This window comes from Ascaphus truei, chromosome 3 (assembly GCF_040206685.1).
Source record: "Ascaphus truei isolate aAscTru1 chromosome 3, aAscTru1.hap1, whole genome shotgun sequence".
Classification (NCBI taxonomy): domain Eukaryota; kingdom Metazoa; phylum Chordata; class Amphibia; order Anura; family Ascaphidae; genus Ascaphus; species Ascaphus truei.
Window position 1 is genome coordinate 107,811,764 of NC_134485.1, and position 17,863 is coordinate 107,829,626.

The window sequence follows — 17,863 nt, forward strand, 5'->3', positions numbered from 1 at the left end:
TTTTCTCAACAAAAAAAATATATATATAGGTTTTGAAAAATTGCAAAAATTGCCACAAACATGTTCATGATATACAACTAGTCGTGGTTGATTTAGCATATGGTGAGGAAACACTGCAACTGAAGTTTGGCGTTCAATCCATGTGGCGTCTATGAATTCTGAAGTGAAAAACCAATAGCCCTCCCTTAGTAGGAGAAATGTGTCCCAATCTAATCCCCGATTGTTTCTTTTAACCACTTGTCAGGACCCACGTACAGGGAGGCATCCCCTTAGTCAGCTGTGCGGAGTACATCGCATGTCTTCCACTGACCTATCAGGCGGCACCTGCCCTGTCGTCCAGTGCGTCACAACAAGTTTGCGTGCCTGGAGGCAGGTTATCCTCTTCCACCGCCACCTGGACGCCCCCTGCTGTCTATTTCCAAAACTTGGTACAGAATACGGCAAGTCGTCTACTCTGCTCTGCTCACTGCTCCAACCTGTGGCTTGATTGAACATTCTTCTGTTTGCTGTCTGCCCTTGTATTGTATTGTATGTCTTTATTTATATAGCGCCATTAATGTACATACAGTAGCACTTCACAGTAGTAATACACGTGGTAATCAAATAAATAACAGATAATATAAATAACAGATCATGGGAATAAGTGCTTCAGACATAAAAGTAACAAGGAAGAGGAGTCCCCGAGGAGCTTACAGTCTAATTAAGACTTACCTTGGATCGCCTAACTACCCCACCTGCCTGCTCCTCCCTGAACTCTGCTACCATCGCACCACAGGATCCGGATTCCTGGCTCCAGCTACCTGCGCTAACCCCAGGTGATTCTGCTCTATAGACTCCCCCATGTATTTTTTCTCCCCACTAGACCGGATACCACTTCAATACCAATAAGAGGAAACTGGATGTGTATTAATTCAACAGTGTTGGACAAGGATAGTGTTATTGTAAGGATTCTGCTCGATCCGTGCCAGGTTTTGCTGCGGTTCGGGTTTTCCAGGTTGCCTGCCCCTTCTGCTCAGTTTGGCCATTTTGCCTACTGGCAGCCTGCTATACAAGGCTGCAGTTCCTAGTGGGAGACGGCGAGCAAGGTTCCAACGTTTGCAGTTCCTGTTGTCTAAGCTGTCATGCCTTACCCTTTTGTCTGCTGGGATTCCCCTGCTGCTGACCCCGGACCGTGACCCCGACCTCGCTGCTTTCTGCCAGCCCTGACCTCTGCCCGTTTACTGGACTTTGCACCACTGCCGCCAGCCCTGACCTGTGCCTGCATACCGACTTCGGATACTCCAACAGGACTCTGTCCCTGGGCTCTGGTCGGTTATTCTGCATCCCTACCTCAGCCCTGCAGGTCCGCTTCCCGATTGGAGACGAGCACCGTCAGTTATCTTGTCCCCCTTTAATTCTACTTTCTACTCTTCTGTTCGACGAAGCTGGTTCTCAATTCATTTTCCCCACAAGGCCATTTGGTCCGGTAGATTACATAATCAGTACGATAATTAACCCATGATGTAAGTCTACATTTCTGACCAGTACCATGTTATTACAGACTGGGCAAGAGTTACGTCTAAAAACAGCCACCACATAGATTGGATTCAACAAAAATATATAAACAAATGTGATCTATCATTTACGGTGATCAAATCTCCCAAGTCTATGGTGTAGACTACCCAAACTTTTATACACTAGCAAAGGGGGTTGCGGAACACAATTGCAAAATAGGCCAATGTTTCCTAGAGGTATGAACTGTACTAGCTGTACTGTAAATTGTGGAACAAATACTGCACCGACACACTTTATTCGAGCAAATACCCAGTATGTACCTGGCAGATACCTGGAATGCGCCGCTCCTCACCTCTGACAAGCCCCGTTGCGTTTGCCTTCCCAGCCTGGGTTCATGCCTGGCTGACGGGCGGCTGATCTGTTAAATGATAATGATTAGGATTTAATAGGCTGCAATGCTTCGCGTGTCTACCAGATGGCATAAATTCATGAATTGTAATGCAGTATATATATATATACTGTGCAGTATTGCAGCCAGCGGGAATAAAATGCTTCAATCCCTGCCTGGAAAATAACCCAATGCACTCGGGCAGAAAACAGTCACAAACCTCAATACACCCGGGTATACCCGAATTCGTGGGACTAGCCGAGCTCGAATAAAGTGTGTCGCCAGTGTAAGTGGATTCATTGGATTTCTTGTTACACAGCGATCTAGCCTCCCCAAGGCAAGGTCCCCGCTGCAGCAGGGACAAGAACTGCCCCTCAATAGGGCCGTGCCCGCTACCTACCTTGGCCGCTGCGCAGGCAGATTTTTCTGAAGACAGAAAAACGGTCTTCAGAATTGGCAAGAGTGCTGGCCACGCCCCCCGGCAGTTCAGCCAATGACAGTGAACCTGCCAAGTGACGTCATGGCCACGCCTCCGCCATACCCACCCGGTCTTCCCCCCTGCAGCTCAGTGCAGACCGGGGAACTCAGCTGCATGCACACCTGCCAGGCTGGCGGCCAACACCAGGGCCGCAGCCCAAGTGCCTTCTCATCATTCTATTGTCACAGCCCACAGGGATACAGCTGATGTACTTCGAAGCAGTCATTAGGGACGTTTTCAGACAAAAATCCCTATTGACTTCAACAACCCGAACAGCACCTTCAGAGTTTATAACCTTTACCCACAAGTACAGTATGTGTTGAACATTCATAAAGTAAGAACATTTTAAAAAAAGGGTACACACAAAAAAAAAAAAATATGCAACTTTAAACATAAAAGAAAAAGAATAGAAAACAGAAACATTGCATTTAAAATCACAGTAAAACTTTGTTTGTTTTTTTTTTTTAAAAGAGCAATTTGTAAATCCAATATGTAACACCTCTCTTACATGGGAAACAATGGCATAAAAGAATTCTGGGTGTCACTGGTATTTTAAAGATAGGCTCGAGCTTTGAAATGCTGGTCTAAGTGCTTCTTAAACCTCAGAGATTAGCCTGTGGAAATTTCCCGCACCCAAGAAAAGCTTCTTTGGCTCAGAAGAAGTTTAAGAACCATAGAAACCTTTGGTACCGTCGGCTATAGGTGTTACCATAGAAACCCTTTGTACTGACATCTATATTACATTTAGCATGCAGAGCTTCTGAAACCTCACATCAAGTAAAGAACTCGAATGTTAGCCCCTTAAAAAAGGTATCATAGCCTACGCCGAGTTCTACAAGACCATTACAACTACCAAAACACCTTGAAATCCCAATGAAGCAGATATCATCCCCCTTCTCCTTTATAACAGCCTTTCTGCAGCCAGGTGCTGCAAGTCTTCCCAGACTAGGACCACATGATTGTGTTGTGTGGGGGATCAGGTGGTTGCATCCATCCCCCAGTGACGGGAATGGAAGTAGAGGGGCTCCACTTCCTTTTCCGATGGCATACACTCCTCCAACGCAATCTTTCCGTAGAAAACGTGCAATAAACTTGTGTTCAGATGAATGTCATAAAGGTCCCCTAAAGTGCCGGCCTTCATTAAGGTTCAGTAACAGATGCCTTAAAGGCAGGCTTCACCCACCAACCTTTTATTTATTTTGTTAAACCTTGAAGTTCCGAACATTTAAAATAATGGAACGGGGGGGTTACCACGTGGCCACGTTGCTGATGTCTTTTATGGCCGAGGTGCCCAACTCTGGTCCTCTAGGACCACTAACCATGCACGTTTGAAGCATATTGTACCCCTGCTTGAGCATCAGTTGTCAAAATGATTGGGCCTCCTGTGCTGAGAGGACAACCTTACACCTGCACGGTTTGTGGTCCTTGAGGGCTGGAGTTTGGGAACGTCTGCTTTAAGGCACAAGAAGTTCCAGGTACCATAGACATGTAACTTCACTTCACTCTCCATAAATAGTAGAAAGATACAAAAAAAAAAAAAAAAAGAAGGACAGTGACTCATCTAGCAGTGTAGATGCTTCTAACAATGGGGATAAACCACTGCTAAAGAAACTCCGTCCCAAATGAAAACTCTATATTAAAATGACCCTTTTTGAACACTCCCCTCCTGCTGTTACCTAATGGTCCTTGTCAGAGGCAGAGCCATAATGGACACCAGCTAATATGACAGTTGGACAGCAGATGGTATGACTTAGCTTGATCATTTTATTAAAGAGGCAATCCAAGCGACATTTAAAAAAATAAAACATACACTTTTAATATATGCAGCCTTTGATTACCTTTATTAAAAACGAGTTACCTAAGCTGCCGATCACTTCATTCTCCCATGATCTACCAGCAGCAGATTCTGCTTCCCAGGGTTCACTAAATGGCTGCCTTTGTTTGTTTCAATTCATTCTTCAGTGCGTGTAACTCAGCAGCAAAAACATCCTGATATTACTAAAGTAACAGTATCTATTATTGCAGTTTGCAGCTCAAACTGCTGGGAATATTGGCAACAAATGATCACAAACAGGAAAGTGTTACAAGATCTTGCACTGCTGGGAAGGTGGGCTAAAATTTGCTCAGTATATTTAAAAAAAAATAAATAAATAAACTAATTAAAATGCCATTAAGAGTTGAATTTTTTTTTTATAATGTAGTAAATATTATCTAATACTACAGAACAGATTTAAAAAATAAAATAAAAAAAAAGTAGGATATTGCGTGGATTGCTCCTTTAATATGTTGGCCCTTCTTAACAAATTAAAATACACAATTGTTATCTTGACGTCTGCCTCTAGTTTTTCACTGGAGAACAAGGAAGGACAAATGTCTAGTCATTATGCCCATTGGAGGTCTATGGCCAAACTCATCTCTTCCATGAAGAGGTCTAAAATATTTTTCAGGTTTAGGCCAAGAAGCCTAAAACCCCAATCAGCATAAACAAGCTTTTTAGAAGTGACTAACGCCTACAAGGTTTTGCTTTGTAATGAAAAACCGTAACGCGAGTGATGTCACAGTACTAATAAGTTGCCGTCGCACTTGCGCAAAAAAAAACACTATGCCGGGTCTCGCCGCACATGCGCAGTGCCGGCCATCCTCGGCGCTCCGCTCATTCGCAGGAGCAACAACAACCACCCAGCTTGGGAGACACCGGCATCAGAGACACACACACACAGAGACGAACACGCACACAGACACACAAAGATTCACACACACAGTTAGCATAACTATATAAGTGCAAATAGCTAAAACTGGTGTGTGCTGAGCACGCGCGTGCTAAGTCAAACTTCGTTGAAGTTTTGTCACTGACATCGTGTTTTGAATTTTAATTGAAAATATCACAAACAATATCTGTTACAAAAACAGTGACCAAAGACCAAGAAGTTTCCCTTTAAATGCGCGTGCACAGCACACACAACTTTTTTTTTCACATTTGTGTAACGCCCACCCTGGTGTAGGTAACTAAAGTACACTAGGAGTTAAAAGTAGAGCAGAGGTTAAGGCTGCGATTATACAGCCCAACTGCAGGGCGCACGCATCTGTGACGTCGCAGAGCGACTTGTGCACAAGCACTGGCTACTGCGCGCACGGCTGCAATCTGCTTTTTGATTGGATGGTCGCGTCACGTGATGCAGCAGTTGCAACCCGAAAACAAATTTTGAAAACACTGCAACTGTTGCCCGCATTGCAGTAGCAAGCGGGGAGACCGTCGCATTTGGTATATGCAGTTTTCCCGGAGCTAACAAACTTGTTTTTGCGCCGTGGGGCGTCGCTACGGGCGACACCATGGGCGTTTTTCTGTATAATCGCAGCCTAAGCTCATCCTAATGTTGACACAGCAGTACGGTGTAATACGAGGTATATAGGAGAGGAGCACAGGATTCTGGGGGGAAGAGTTCCAGAATGGCAGCAGGAGAAGTTTCAGAGATTAGCGGTAGGGATGATGTTCCCCAAAGTATAGCTTAGGTCAGGCCCCCCTATTATTGTGTTTGACACAGGGACAGTGCCCTAGCCGTTAGGATCCTTTAGTATGGCCATATGAAATAAGTGCATGTCCCAAGGAAGGGAATGCAGACCTGCTTGGCCCACTGAGGCATAAGTCCCACCATGATGTCGTGGGATCAGCCCTACAAGCAGATCCCCATCCACAGTGTCGAAGAATCAGTTCCAGAGCAGGATTTGGGAAGTAATGTTACACAGAGCAGGCCAGGATCGCAGCAGTGCCCAAGGCAAAAGGGACTTCAAGGATGGTGATAAGAAAGGGGGGGGGGGGCGTAGCAATTAAGTAACAATTACATACACCTCCCATGTGTGTTATGAGTGGGCTCTCAGGGAACTCCTGCATAAACAGTAAAATCAGTATGGATGAAAAGAAGAGCAACTATTGATCAATCGATATGTTCTGTGAGTGCAGTGCTCCCAAGCATTGGACATTAATAAAGATTGAGGATGCACAAGAAAAACTCCTGGCGCCCATCTTTCCCATCACCCAGCGGACCACGGACAGCCCCTGAGACAATTTAAACCAATGCCTTCTACACCAATGTAACCTCTCTCGGGAGCTGGGCAGGGAGGGTACATTAGTTTGATGCATTGTTGCCACAGCTGCACAAAGATGACAGCGGTTCAATTTTTAAGAACCCCTGCAAAAGGGGGGGGGGGAAATGGTTTACTATAATATTTTCTAGCAAAAACTGCACTACTAAAAGATTTGAAAATGCAATTTTTTTGTATTATTATTACGGTGATCGGATGTACTAATGTCGGTAAGCCCCTACTTTTTTTTTTTTTTTTTAAAGGGTGGTCCCTGCAGCCAAATCACACTTATCCAATATCTTGCGAAACCCTTGTTAATTTCTAGTGTCTAAATCTGCTGTGTCATGAAGGCCAATAGGCTACAGGTACGGACGGGCGAAATAGTTCCTTTTCCTGCAAATAGTTTTGAACAACCCCCCCGCCCCCCTAAAATCCATCTGAGAATTGGATACTAAAAAATCCAGATGGATTAGGAAGAGAGATATTTAGATATCTATCTATAGGAGTCCCAGCCCACACTTCCTAAAAGGATTTCCATGCCAACTATATAGGAGTGGATAATAAGCCTAAGATTATACAGCCTGTGATTGCGCTCTCACGCCAACCTCAAATTGGCTAATGCCTATGAGGCCGATCCATGAGCGCGCTGGTGTTACCGCGATTTGAAGAATTAAAAGAAAATTGTCTTTTCACGCGTTGCCGCGTAGCGTCAGCATCACGTGAGCTGGTTGAGCCAATGAGGGTGAAGCAGCTTCGTGACGCGTCCGCCACGCCCCCAGCACTATAAGCAGGGATTGCTTCTGCTACAACCGTGCAGCAAGGTAAGAGATCGCACCCTTGCAAGCAAGCGGAGTGTATGAGCTCTGCCGCTGAGTGCGCTCCAAGCATGAGCGCTGGGTGTCCTCAGATTTACGCAAGCATGCGCGGGGGAGGGGGCGGCATTGCGGGCCAGCTGAGCACACGGGAAAGTATAGTTTTTTTGTTTTGGTAAGCGCCGAGCGCGGGTCAGCGTGTGTGCCCGCGCGCGAGAGCGCGCGCCACGTGAGTGGGAACTTACATATATATGCAAGTTAACGCGGCAAGCACCGCCTGCTCAGCGCTGGCGGGGACGCAGCCTCAGGCACCAACCTAAGGACAGGAATGGTGTCAGACCCAACAGGACTAGAACCCACAACCATTTATTTTCTAGGCCACAGCTCTAGTAGTGTGAGCTAAACCAAATGATTTCTAACAGCACACACACTGTCTACTAACATCACACCTCCAAGGGATATCTACTTTGACGGTCGTAACCTTGAAGCACAGAGTAATATGTACTGAGGGCTATAAATTACTGAGGCCAGGTGACATTAAATGAATGATGAACAGAACATGGGTTACCTACCTCACTCTACTGGGCTAGAAGACAATGGGTGCCACTTCCACTGCTCCAGAAGATTACACAGTTATAACTGAGGTTCGACAAGCAAGCACTATTATAATTTCTAGACAAATATTTATTGGGATTATCTGGACGTTATACATTTTTCATTGTATTAGACCACATCTGTGCAATCACGTTTATATATAGATTGCACAGGGGGCATTCAATTACTTCTATGTACCCATCTATTTAAGCGGATAGGGTATCTTTCAGGGTGACTGCACCTCGGGAGAAGCCAACCTATGATTTAATGCATTTTGAATTTTCAATCTGCATTATTAAACAAGCTCTAAATCAGGACTCCTTTGTTCTGCAAATATAAATATATAAAACATACAGGCTCCGTTCAGTGCTCATCATTTTGCTTAAATTACCACCAAGTACTAGGTGTCACTAGTAGGACCAGTACACATTGTGGTTTGATCACCCTCAGATCTTGTGCTTTTTTATAATTACTCATTTAATTCTGTCTCTTAATAACCTCAGTTAGGTTAATACATCATGGACACATTGTATTACTTAATGTATCCGGCCTCTATTTTGCAGCTCTTTGGAAGTGCTCCCTCATTCTTTTTAATTGTATACATTGGCGAGTTTGTGAATTCCTCAGGATTTTCACATATTTCAAACTTAAAAAAGGTTCTTAGATCTTAATTTAAGTCTTGATAATATATAAAGATAACCTGAACAAATGACACAAAAACATGATACTGTCAACATTTATTTATCCACAAATGATTCAACATTCATGTGTGAAAAAGTATGTGAACCTTTAGATTCAGTACCGGGTGACACCCCTTGAGCAGCAATGATTTCAACTAAGCGTTTCCTGTAACTGCTGGTCAGTCTCTCACATCGATTTTGAGGAATTTTGGGCCATTCCTCCTCAGAGAACAGCTTCAACTCAGTGACATTTGAGGGCTTCCTTGCATGGACAGCTCACTTCAGGTTCTGCCACAACATTTCAATGGTGTTTAGGTTCTGACTTTGACAAGGCCATTCTAAAACGTGGAATTTCTTCTTCTGCAGCCAGTCTTTTGTAGATCAGCTTGTATGTTTAGGATCATTGTCTTGCTGCATGACCCACTTTGGCTTCAGCTTCAACTCACAGACATCCATATTGAAGTAGAGTCCAAAACTAAGTATACTGTGACAGTGGTGCTAGCCATCAGATGGTTTCACTCACACTGCTAGAGCTGTTGTTCTGAATAACAGAGGTTGTGTGGTTCAACTTCTGATCCTGTTGGGTCTGACACCATACCCAATTCCAAAGTTACCTTAGACTTATCAACCCAATAACACTTTGTGTGCTGTGGGAAGCCAGCGGAATCACTTCCTGCAGTTTGTAGAGTTGTATTTATTTTAAAATAAATTATTTCAATTCTGGCAGATGGCACAGTGAATATTGTTGTCCCTGTTCTGTTATACCATAGCCATCTTTGTGCCTATCCATCACGTAGCACCAAGGAGTGGCTCAGTGAGTCACCTTGGGCAAGTTACTTTATCTCCCTGTGCCTCAGGCACCAAAAACAGATTGTAAGCTCATCTGGGCAGGGACTGTGCCTGTAAAATTCCTATGTGCTGCGATCCGCGCACTATACTGTAACTGTGAAGCGCTTTTAGTCCCATTGGGAGAAAAGTGCTACATGAAATAAAGTTATTATACCTGAAGTAGCGCACTCCCCTTGGCTTCCTTTAAAAGCAGACCACTTCTTGGTTGACAGTTTAATGTTCCTTGTTGAGCACTCGAGTGATATAGCTACATGTGCAGCTCACAAGTAGGACATGACATTGATACTACCGATCAGCTAGTTTAGCTCACACTGCTAAAGCAGCGGCCTAGAAAAGCAATGGCTGTGGGTTCTAGTCCTGTTGGGTCTGACATCATTCCAGTCCTTAAGGTTTGTGCCTTAGGCTTATCAACTCTATATAGTTGGCATGGAATTCCTTTTAGGAAGTCTGGGACTCATTTAAATATACTTTGCATAGTCATGAGCATATCTCCCAGCCAGGTACGTGAAGGGAAAAATATGCCAAAACCCCAAGCAGAAAGCCATAACTTTCTAAAAAAAATAATAATTCTGAGATTCAAATAAGACAATGTGGCAGTAAAAGCCAAACTCAAGATCCTTGTGTATCCTTTCAGTAGAAATGAAGCACCAGGCACCGATATCCTAATCTTTATTGGTAGAGGTGTCGGCAGTGGGGACCGACTTGTCACCTCTGCGCCCTGCAACAGCATGTGTGGGTTACTAATGCAAGCGCAAAGCATGCCTGGGAGTGGTTCTCCCGGCCGTGGCAGTGACCAACAGGTGACACACAGCTTAGTCTGGAGGCGCAAGGCGCAGCTCTTCAGCTGCATACGGCCTGTATTATTATAAGCGCTTGCATGACGTTGCACGTGCGCGTTTTGCGCATATAGGCCAAACGATGACTCGCACCTAGGAGGCGTGGCCATGATGTCACAAGGGTAGGTTTTTTCCTGCCTCATTGTGATTGGCTCACAGTGTAACGTGGCACGGCAACCGCACGAAAACACAAATTTCTTTGTCTTTCCACACCAGTGCTGCGCCAACGCTCTCTGCCATGCGCACGCATGCACGGTCATAGGGAGACAGGTATTACTCAGACGCGCGTGCGCTTACAATATTACAGGCCTAATGTGTATGGTTATACACCTGTCCCCCCCCCTTCCTCCTCCTCCTCGCTTTACCAAACTCTGGCTCCTAAAAATTATCTATACCACAGCCTCAGCCCCCTCCCCAAAAAGGGGCTTTTCCGCCTAGGTTTTTTTCTGTTTTGTACTAGGTGGGGTTCTTTGGAGCTGAACCACATTAATTTCAGCTGTGGAGAACCCATGCGTCTCGAGATACTTAGATCAGACCTGTAGCAGCCCTGGCTGTACAAGATATATGGAGGCGTTAAGGTCCCACATAACGCGGGCCAATAGGAAGCTGTGATGTCATCCTTCGCAGCTTCCTATTGGCCCCACCTTGACTCATGCACGAGATGCCAGCAGCACCCACAGAGGTATGTATCTCACAAAGCATTACACATGCGGTAGGGTGCGTGTAAATTACTTACAAGCACGGCAGCATGCTCGTGCAAATTACACACGGATACGGCAGGGTGCGTGTATGAATTACACATGGCTTCCGCAGTGTGCGTAAATCGTGCATATAACTGGCAAGATATGACACCGTTTATGAGAATTATGCATGGATCTGGCTTTTACACACACCCCATAAAAATAACATTGTAGGTTGTGATACCTTTTATTGGTCCAGCATTAGGCTTGTTCATAGATGAAGCTGAAGAGATATATATATATTATATATATAAAAATATATATATATATAAAAAAAAATATGAGACAGAGACAGAGAGACAGAGAGACAGAGAGACAGAGAGACAGAGAGACAGAGAGACAGAGAGACAACATGTCATGTTAGCCCCCTATAAAAGTATCACAGCCTTCAACACATCTACAGCTCTCCAGGACCAGTCCACATATCAAAATAACTGACAGACTCATACATCAACGGTGTGCCCGGATATGCCATAACTGCTGAATTTATGAAGGAGTTGACCATGAATTCAATTATTATTTTGAGATATTTGTTAACTACATCACCACTGTATTGCCCCTCTCTTCAGCATGTTATATGCCCTGTCACATCCTATACAGAAGAACAAGATTTGGAAAATGTCATGATTGTACCCCTAGGTTCTGATCTGTATACTGCAGTAAATTGAGGCATCAGGATTAAAGTCAGATAAGAGTATGCATGTGTTATGTTATGTGTCAAAAAACTGGGGGGAAAAACTTACAAAGTGGATGAGGAAGAAGTGTCAGGATCGAACCCAGAGGTGCCTGCATCTGCTGTGTGTCCTATTTAAAAATCACATGTACTGTGTACAGGAGAGAAGTGGCTTGATTGTACCCCAGATGTGGTTTCACATATTGGGGCAAATGGATCGAGGCAAAAGTGGGCCAGTTCTGGGTCAAAAACATTGTTCCACAAATAGAAACATTCCAGTAAATTTATTAGGATTATTATCAATTAAATACATATGCCTTGACAGATAAGCCTCTTACTGTTCCAATGACAGATAGTGTACACAGAAGTCGTACCAGGGAGAAATGTAGGGTTGCACCCACAGATGGAGGTATGTGCCCTGCTTTAACTGCCAGGCACTGTGCAGACATAACGATGGCGACTGATAGATGGAGAGAAATAAAGACGGAGGAAGAAACAAGACGGTGTTTTAACGGACGGCCACTGTCCAAACATGAGAGGGGAGAAGAATCAGAATGGTCCACCAGAGGCATGTCCTGTGTTACATAGACACTCAGGAAAGCAGGACTGTCGCCCAAAAGGCTCAGCAAATCAACCAACGAGTTGGATGCAAGTGTTGCTGTCTTCCTGTTTGGGTGACAAGCTCTGTACACAAAAGAGTAAATGGTGTGGTGGGGGAGAGTGTAAGGAGTGCACCCCAGAGGTAGCTGCACGGGCCGTACAAGGGGAGTTTGCAGCCTCACCTGCATTTACTGCTGCAGCGGGTGTCAGTGCTCCAGGATTGTGCCCTGATCCACCTCCTTCTTCTTCTTTCCCTGATATTCCCGAACCGGGCCCGGTTCCAACTACAGCATCTCCTCCTGTCACCTGCTTGTCCGCCATCGCATGGAAACACCCACGTGTACAGCAAAAAGGCAGCGCTAATCAAATCCAGAGACATCGAGCGAGGCTGCATGCAAAGCAATCAATGCCACAGTTACAGCCATATTACGTCTGCCCCACGTGGTGTGCGTTGCCTTATGGTATTTGTAGTCCTGAGATGCGCTCACTACAGTATATCGTAGTGGTCTTAGGGGTGGTATAAAAAAAAGCTTAGACATTATTTATTTATTTTAACCCACTTTTTAGCACCATTACTGGATTCTGCAATATCCTGGTATAGAAAAACTTACACTACAACTGACTCTGAGAACAATGACACTGAGTTTGGAGCAAGGGAACCTGGTTCAATTCCTGGTGTCGGCTCCTTGTGACCTTGGCTAAGTCACTTTATCTCCCTGTGCCTCAGGCACCAAAACATGGACTGCAAGCTCTTCAGGGCAGAGACTCCTTTTCCTATTACTTTTATGTCTGAAGCGCTTATTCCCATTATGTGTTATATTATTATGTCACGTGTATTACTGCGGAAAACAATGCGCACCTGGAGGGCGCTATATAAATAAAGAATAAATCATACATGTGTAATGTTTAATAAAGCTGTGGCCATGTTTCTCTTTTGAGTCATAGGGTTTTTTTTATTTACGGCGAGGGCGTATGGCGGCTCCACTGGTTATGCCATTGAGACCTCTGATGCAAAACAAATCGCGGATCTGCATTAGGTAAAGGAAAGAGAAACTAGGTAAAGCAGCTTGTAATTGGGTAGAGTTGCAGAGTGTTAATTAGGCTACAGCCCCAGTGTCAGCTCCTGCAGGCGCGCCAGGCGGCGCGTACATGGGTACAAGCTGCGATCTGCGGCCTGTGCTTGAGCTGCAAGGGGAAAGAAAAGATCGCGATGGGCTGGGCGTGGCGGGGCCATGACATCACGCGGCTGGTTCGCCCTCATTGGCTGAACCGCCGCCGCGCCAAAGGACATATTTCTTGTCTTTTGGCAAAGACGGTCGCGCATCACGCTTCCCGCAGGCGCATGTAGGCAGCCACTGCGGCCAGCCCCATAGAGGGCCGTACCTTCTGTGTGCCGCGCACGGCGTCGCAGCCGCGGACACTGGGAGCTCTATGTCCTCTAATACTAAAATCAGTGTGATTTCTGGACCATAAAATGGCATTTAAATGGAAAAGTGCTAACTTCTATTAAAGAGACTGAATGGAACGCCTACTGGCCTTGACAAATTGTTCCTCTACGAAACGCGCGCGTCGGCACATCTGACAACGTGCACGCGCAGTGCTTATCAATGGGATCGCAGACATAGACTCCGTACGGGAGTACTCGCGCTGCCCTGCTCCTTCACCGCACTTGCTTCTGTTGACCCGACGGTGTCACGGAGCACCTCACTTAGGCCGCGCTAATAGCGAAATAGCGAAAGTTATATTTATTTTTAAGCGACGTCGCTGGCGACAAGGCCAGTGACGTCACGATGGGGGCGGGCAGCGTTCTCTGATTGGTTTAGAGACAGTCACATGGCGACTGTCTCTAAAAAATCAAATTTACCCAGCTTCAACATTTTTGGTCGCTCCGTCACGCTTACTATAAGCGCTTGTGACGGAGTCAATGGATTTGTTTTGGAGCGACGTCACGTTGCCGTCGCCAGGCACTATAAGCGCAGCCTATAGCAGCCTATAGGCGGCGCGTGCAGCCGAATTCCCCGGTCTGCAGTGAGCTCCAGGGGGAAAGACAAGGGGGGGGGGCGTGATGGGGGAGTGACGGGGGCGCGGCCGTGATGTCACCCGGCTGGTTCGCCCTCAATGGCTGAACCGCCGGGGGGCGTGGCCTAGCGCTCTGTCGCGACTCCTGATCTCAATTTTCTTGAGAGCAGGCGTTTCTGTCGACGCAGCGCAACGCCCCCCCATCCCCTCGCAGCGTGCCCGGCCCCATTGTGGGGCGGCTCTTGTCCCTGCAACGTCCGCCACAGCTGTTGCTGCAGTAGCCAGCGGGGACCGGGCCTTAGGGGGGAAGGATAGACTGAAAGGCGCCAATGGTCTTTACACAGTGGTAATAGGAACTTACTTACCCAGTTTACCTGCATACCCTCTATCTACCACAAGTATTGAATACTAAATATTGGCATCAGTTTATTATAACTCTGAGCAAAATTCAACTACTATACTATTTTGTAGACTGATCTTTATCATCCTATTCTGGGGTTAAATATACTTTGTAGGTTCTACTGTGGTGTTTCGTTCAGGGAGTTGTGTAAACAATTTTACGTGGGATTTCACTTACATTGCGTTGTATATACGTCTCAATATTGTATTTGTGCCTGATCTAGTCTGAGTAGCGTCGCTGAGGGAAGTGGTGTCCCCATTTCTCCAGATGTACACAATTTTACCAACCTCTGAGATGCCTTATCATCAGTGGATGACAAATCACCCAAAAATCTACTCGCCGAACCAAAAAATCTACTCGCCACAAAGTCCCGCCCCCAATCCCGCCATGCTTGGGCGGCCATGAGGAGGTCGCCACGGGGTCAAATCCAGTCGCCACGGGCCTGTAGGTGAATGGATTTGTCGAACACTGCGTTATCATGACCATGATTATACTTACGGCACACGGCATAGCTGCAGCTTTCTTTATTTAGAGAACTTTGTTACTATTTTCTAACACAGTGTATCGTGTAGTTGCGGTCTCCTTTATTTTGACATAGGAATTCCAGCAGTGCTTCAATTAATTACGCAGCTGTTCATTATTGAGAGTATCAGTGTTTGCACAGATCTATCAATTAGAGATCCCTGCCTACACGACTGTTTATGGTATTCATACGCGTGTATTTATTTAACCTCATATGGTTAACAACACCCTTATATTTTTATGTGTAGGCAATCATCTGTATCTAAGATCTTTACCCACTCGTTTGTTACAATTGGTTCACCTTGATCATATAATGTTTGCAGTCATCTGACACTACAGATCACTACTTAGGCCGCATTCACACAGGGGGCTTCGCGACACTGCGTTCGCGGGTCCGCATGTGCGCGCCTCTGTCTGCTGGGCGATGTGTGATCATCCCCAGCAGACGGAATGATCTGACAAAGCGGGCGGGGGGTGGGGGAGGGTGCAGCGGCGGCGCAGTGTCACGGGCGCAGAGCAAATGGATGGTGCAGCAATCCGGTGTACTGACAAGTCATGTATATACATGAATCCATCCGAGGCTGGGCTGGACCCCCCCGTCCCCCAGTCCCCCGGTCCCCCGCCCCCGTCTTCACTGGCGAGTCTAAATTTCAGCAGCCAATCAATGTAAACGTCTGGACATTGATTGGCTGCTGAAATTGATGTCACGCTGCTGCAGCCGGAGATCACAGACTGAAAAGACACTCGCGACTGCAGCAGCGTCGACGCCGCACTTTGCAGCCAATGGTAATGTCAAGATAGAGAGGGTTTGGCCCGGGATTAAAGGGGTTACACCCCATTTGGCCACCCTCTACTCTCACCTGGGAAGCAAGGGGTTAACTGGACTGAGGTCCAGTAATGTGTTTTGCCTTGCTTAAGTATCCAAATGTTTATTCCCCTGTGTAAATGTATTGTTTCTGTTCCAGTGACTGCACCACACACACACTGGGGCTTAAGGGTTAATGAGCTACAGTTTAGGAAAATACAAATGTGGTGTGTCTTTTCAGAAATATCTGGGCTTCAAAAGGTTTGATTGAAGTTGGGTGTGAAAAGTACAGCGGGGGTTTGGTGTATGTTAACACATCTGGCTGGTAGAGACAGCTAGGATCCAGGCTGGGGCATTGGGTGTGAAATATAGCACCGGTGACAAATGTTCACTATACAGGAGTCCCTGCTTCAAAGGATTTCTTGATGGGGGCCAGGGATGCGGTTACGCAAGGAGATATCAGAATGAGTGACCTTATTAAATATAAGAATATTATGAGATGTCCTCGGCTGAACATGCTAAGAGTTACATATGTGTAACCGGGGGACCGAGCCGCAAATAATGATTACAGACACATGATGTCTCGCCGGTACTAAGAGACAGATATTAATATCTCTCTTAATTTTAATATTACAGGGTAATATTTAGTCTTATTGGGAGCGTCATGCGTGCCGGAATGTATTAATATGTCTCGCGTGCCAGTAAGTACTACTCAACTGAAGTTATGAAGTTATTTAGATAGGAAAAGCAGTTTTTAAACGTCCTTGGGTGGGAGGAGTTTTACTCTGAGGAAAACTGTCAACCTCACCACTGATTTATGAGAGGGGCTGGGTTTAGGTTGTGTTCAATGGGAAATAATTGTATAAGAACCAGGCTCAGCCTATGGCTATTGTCTTCATGTCTTCATGGGTCTTTCATGTGTCTTCATGCATGATCTTCATGTATTGCTGCGATGCCAACATCTGAACCTGAATTAAGCAAGAAATGGCCCATCCTGTATCCTGATGGCTCCTCTTGTCCTAACCTTTAAGTAACAGTCCATATTTTGTCTGTTATTTGTATATCTCGTGTGGTCACCTTTTTCAAGGAATAAATTATATTTTATCATATCTACGTCTCGTCCGGTTCAACCCAGATATATCTTTGGTGGTGTATTATTCATAGCCTGTCACAAAGCTCCCGTCACAGGCTATTAATAAAAATGGTGGCAGCGGCGGGACTGAACTGGACCTGTATTACAGTGTACTGAGGGATACTGTAATATAGTGGGAACTCGATGGTAATTGCGAGTTCCTGGGACTAAAGATATTGGACACACAGTGTACAACATATAACACAAGATATGGCACCTCCTCACTGTTCCCCTACTTGTGAGAAGCATTGCCTCCAGAACCAAAGTGCCGGCCATCCGTCTGACTGGAGCTGGGCACCGAGACCGAAGGAGTGTATCAAGTCGGTGCGGGGACCAGCAGCCGGCAAGGCTGAGAGAGAGGCAGCGATCGGTGAGCATGAAACCCGGCAGGCTGAGCAAAGATCCACAGCTGCAGACGCTGTAACCATCAAACCTCACGGAGAGCAGGGAATGGACCCAGCTCCGGGACGGCAGAGACTTGTGGAGGGAGCGGGTGGTCTCGGAGACCACAGAAGTCTTGCACCAGGAGAGGTAACGGCCGTTGCTGTGGCCCGTCCATTTTCCCTGAAAGAGCTAGCACTGGTGTGTGCGTTGGGCAAGTCGTGGTTCCCGGCGAAGTGGACCCAGTTCACGGCGTTGGTGCTGCTCCGACCCGCTTACCCCCTCCCAGAGCCCGGCGCTCAAGCAACTCCGCTCTGGACTCCGTTGCCCCTTGCTGGGGTTAGTCCACCGGTGGCGGAGAAGCTGCCAACAAACGGGCC

General features: G+C 46.1%; 1 protein-coding gene across 1 annotated transcript in view; it reads right to left on the reverse strand.

Annotated features, from left to right (window-relative positions):
- Positions 1-12,613, reverse strand: part of DPH1 (diphthamide biosynthesis 1) — a 128,737-nt gene extending 116,124 nt beyond the window's left edge. The window contains exon 1 of the mRNA XM_075593078.1: positions 12,407-12,613. Coding sequence (XP_075449193.1) covers positions 12,407-12,412 — 6 coding nt within the window. The 5' untranslated portion in view covers positions 12,413-12,613. The remainder of the gene's footprint in view (positions 1-12,406) is intronic.
- Between the last annotated feature and the right edge of the window lie 5,250 nt (positions 12,614-17,863).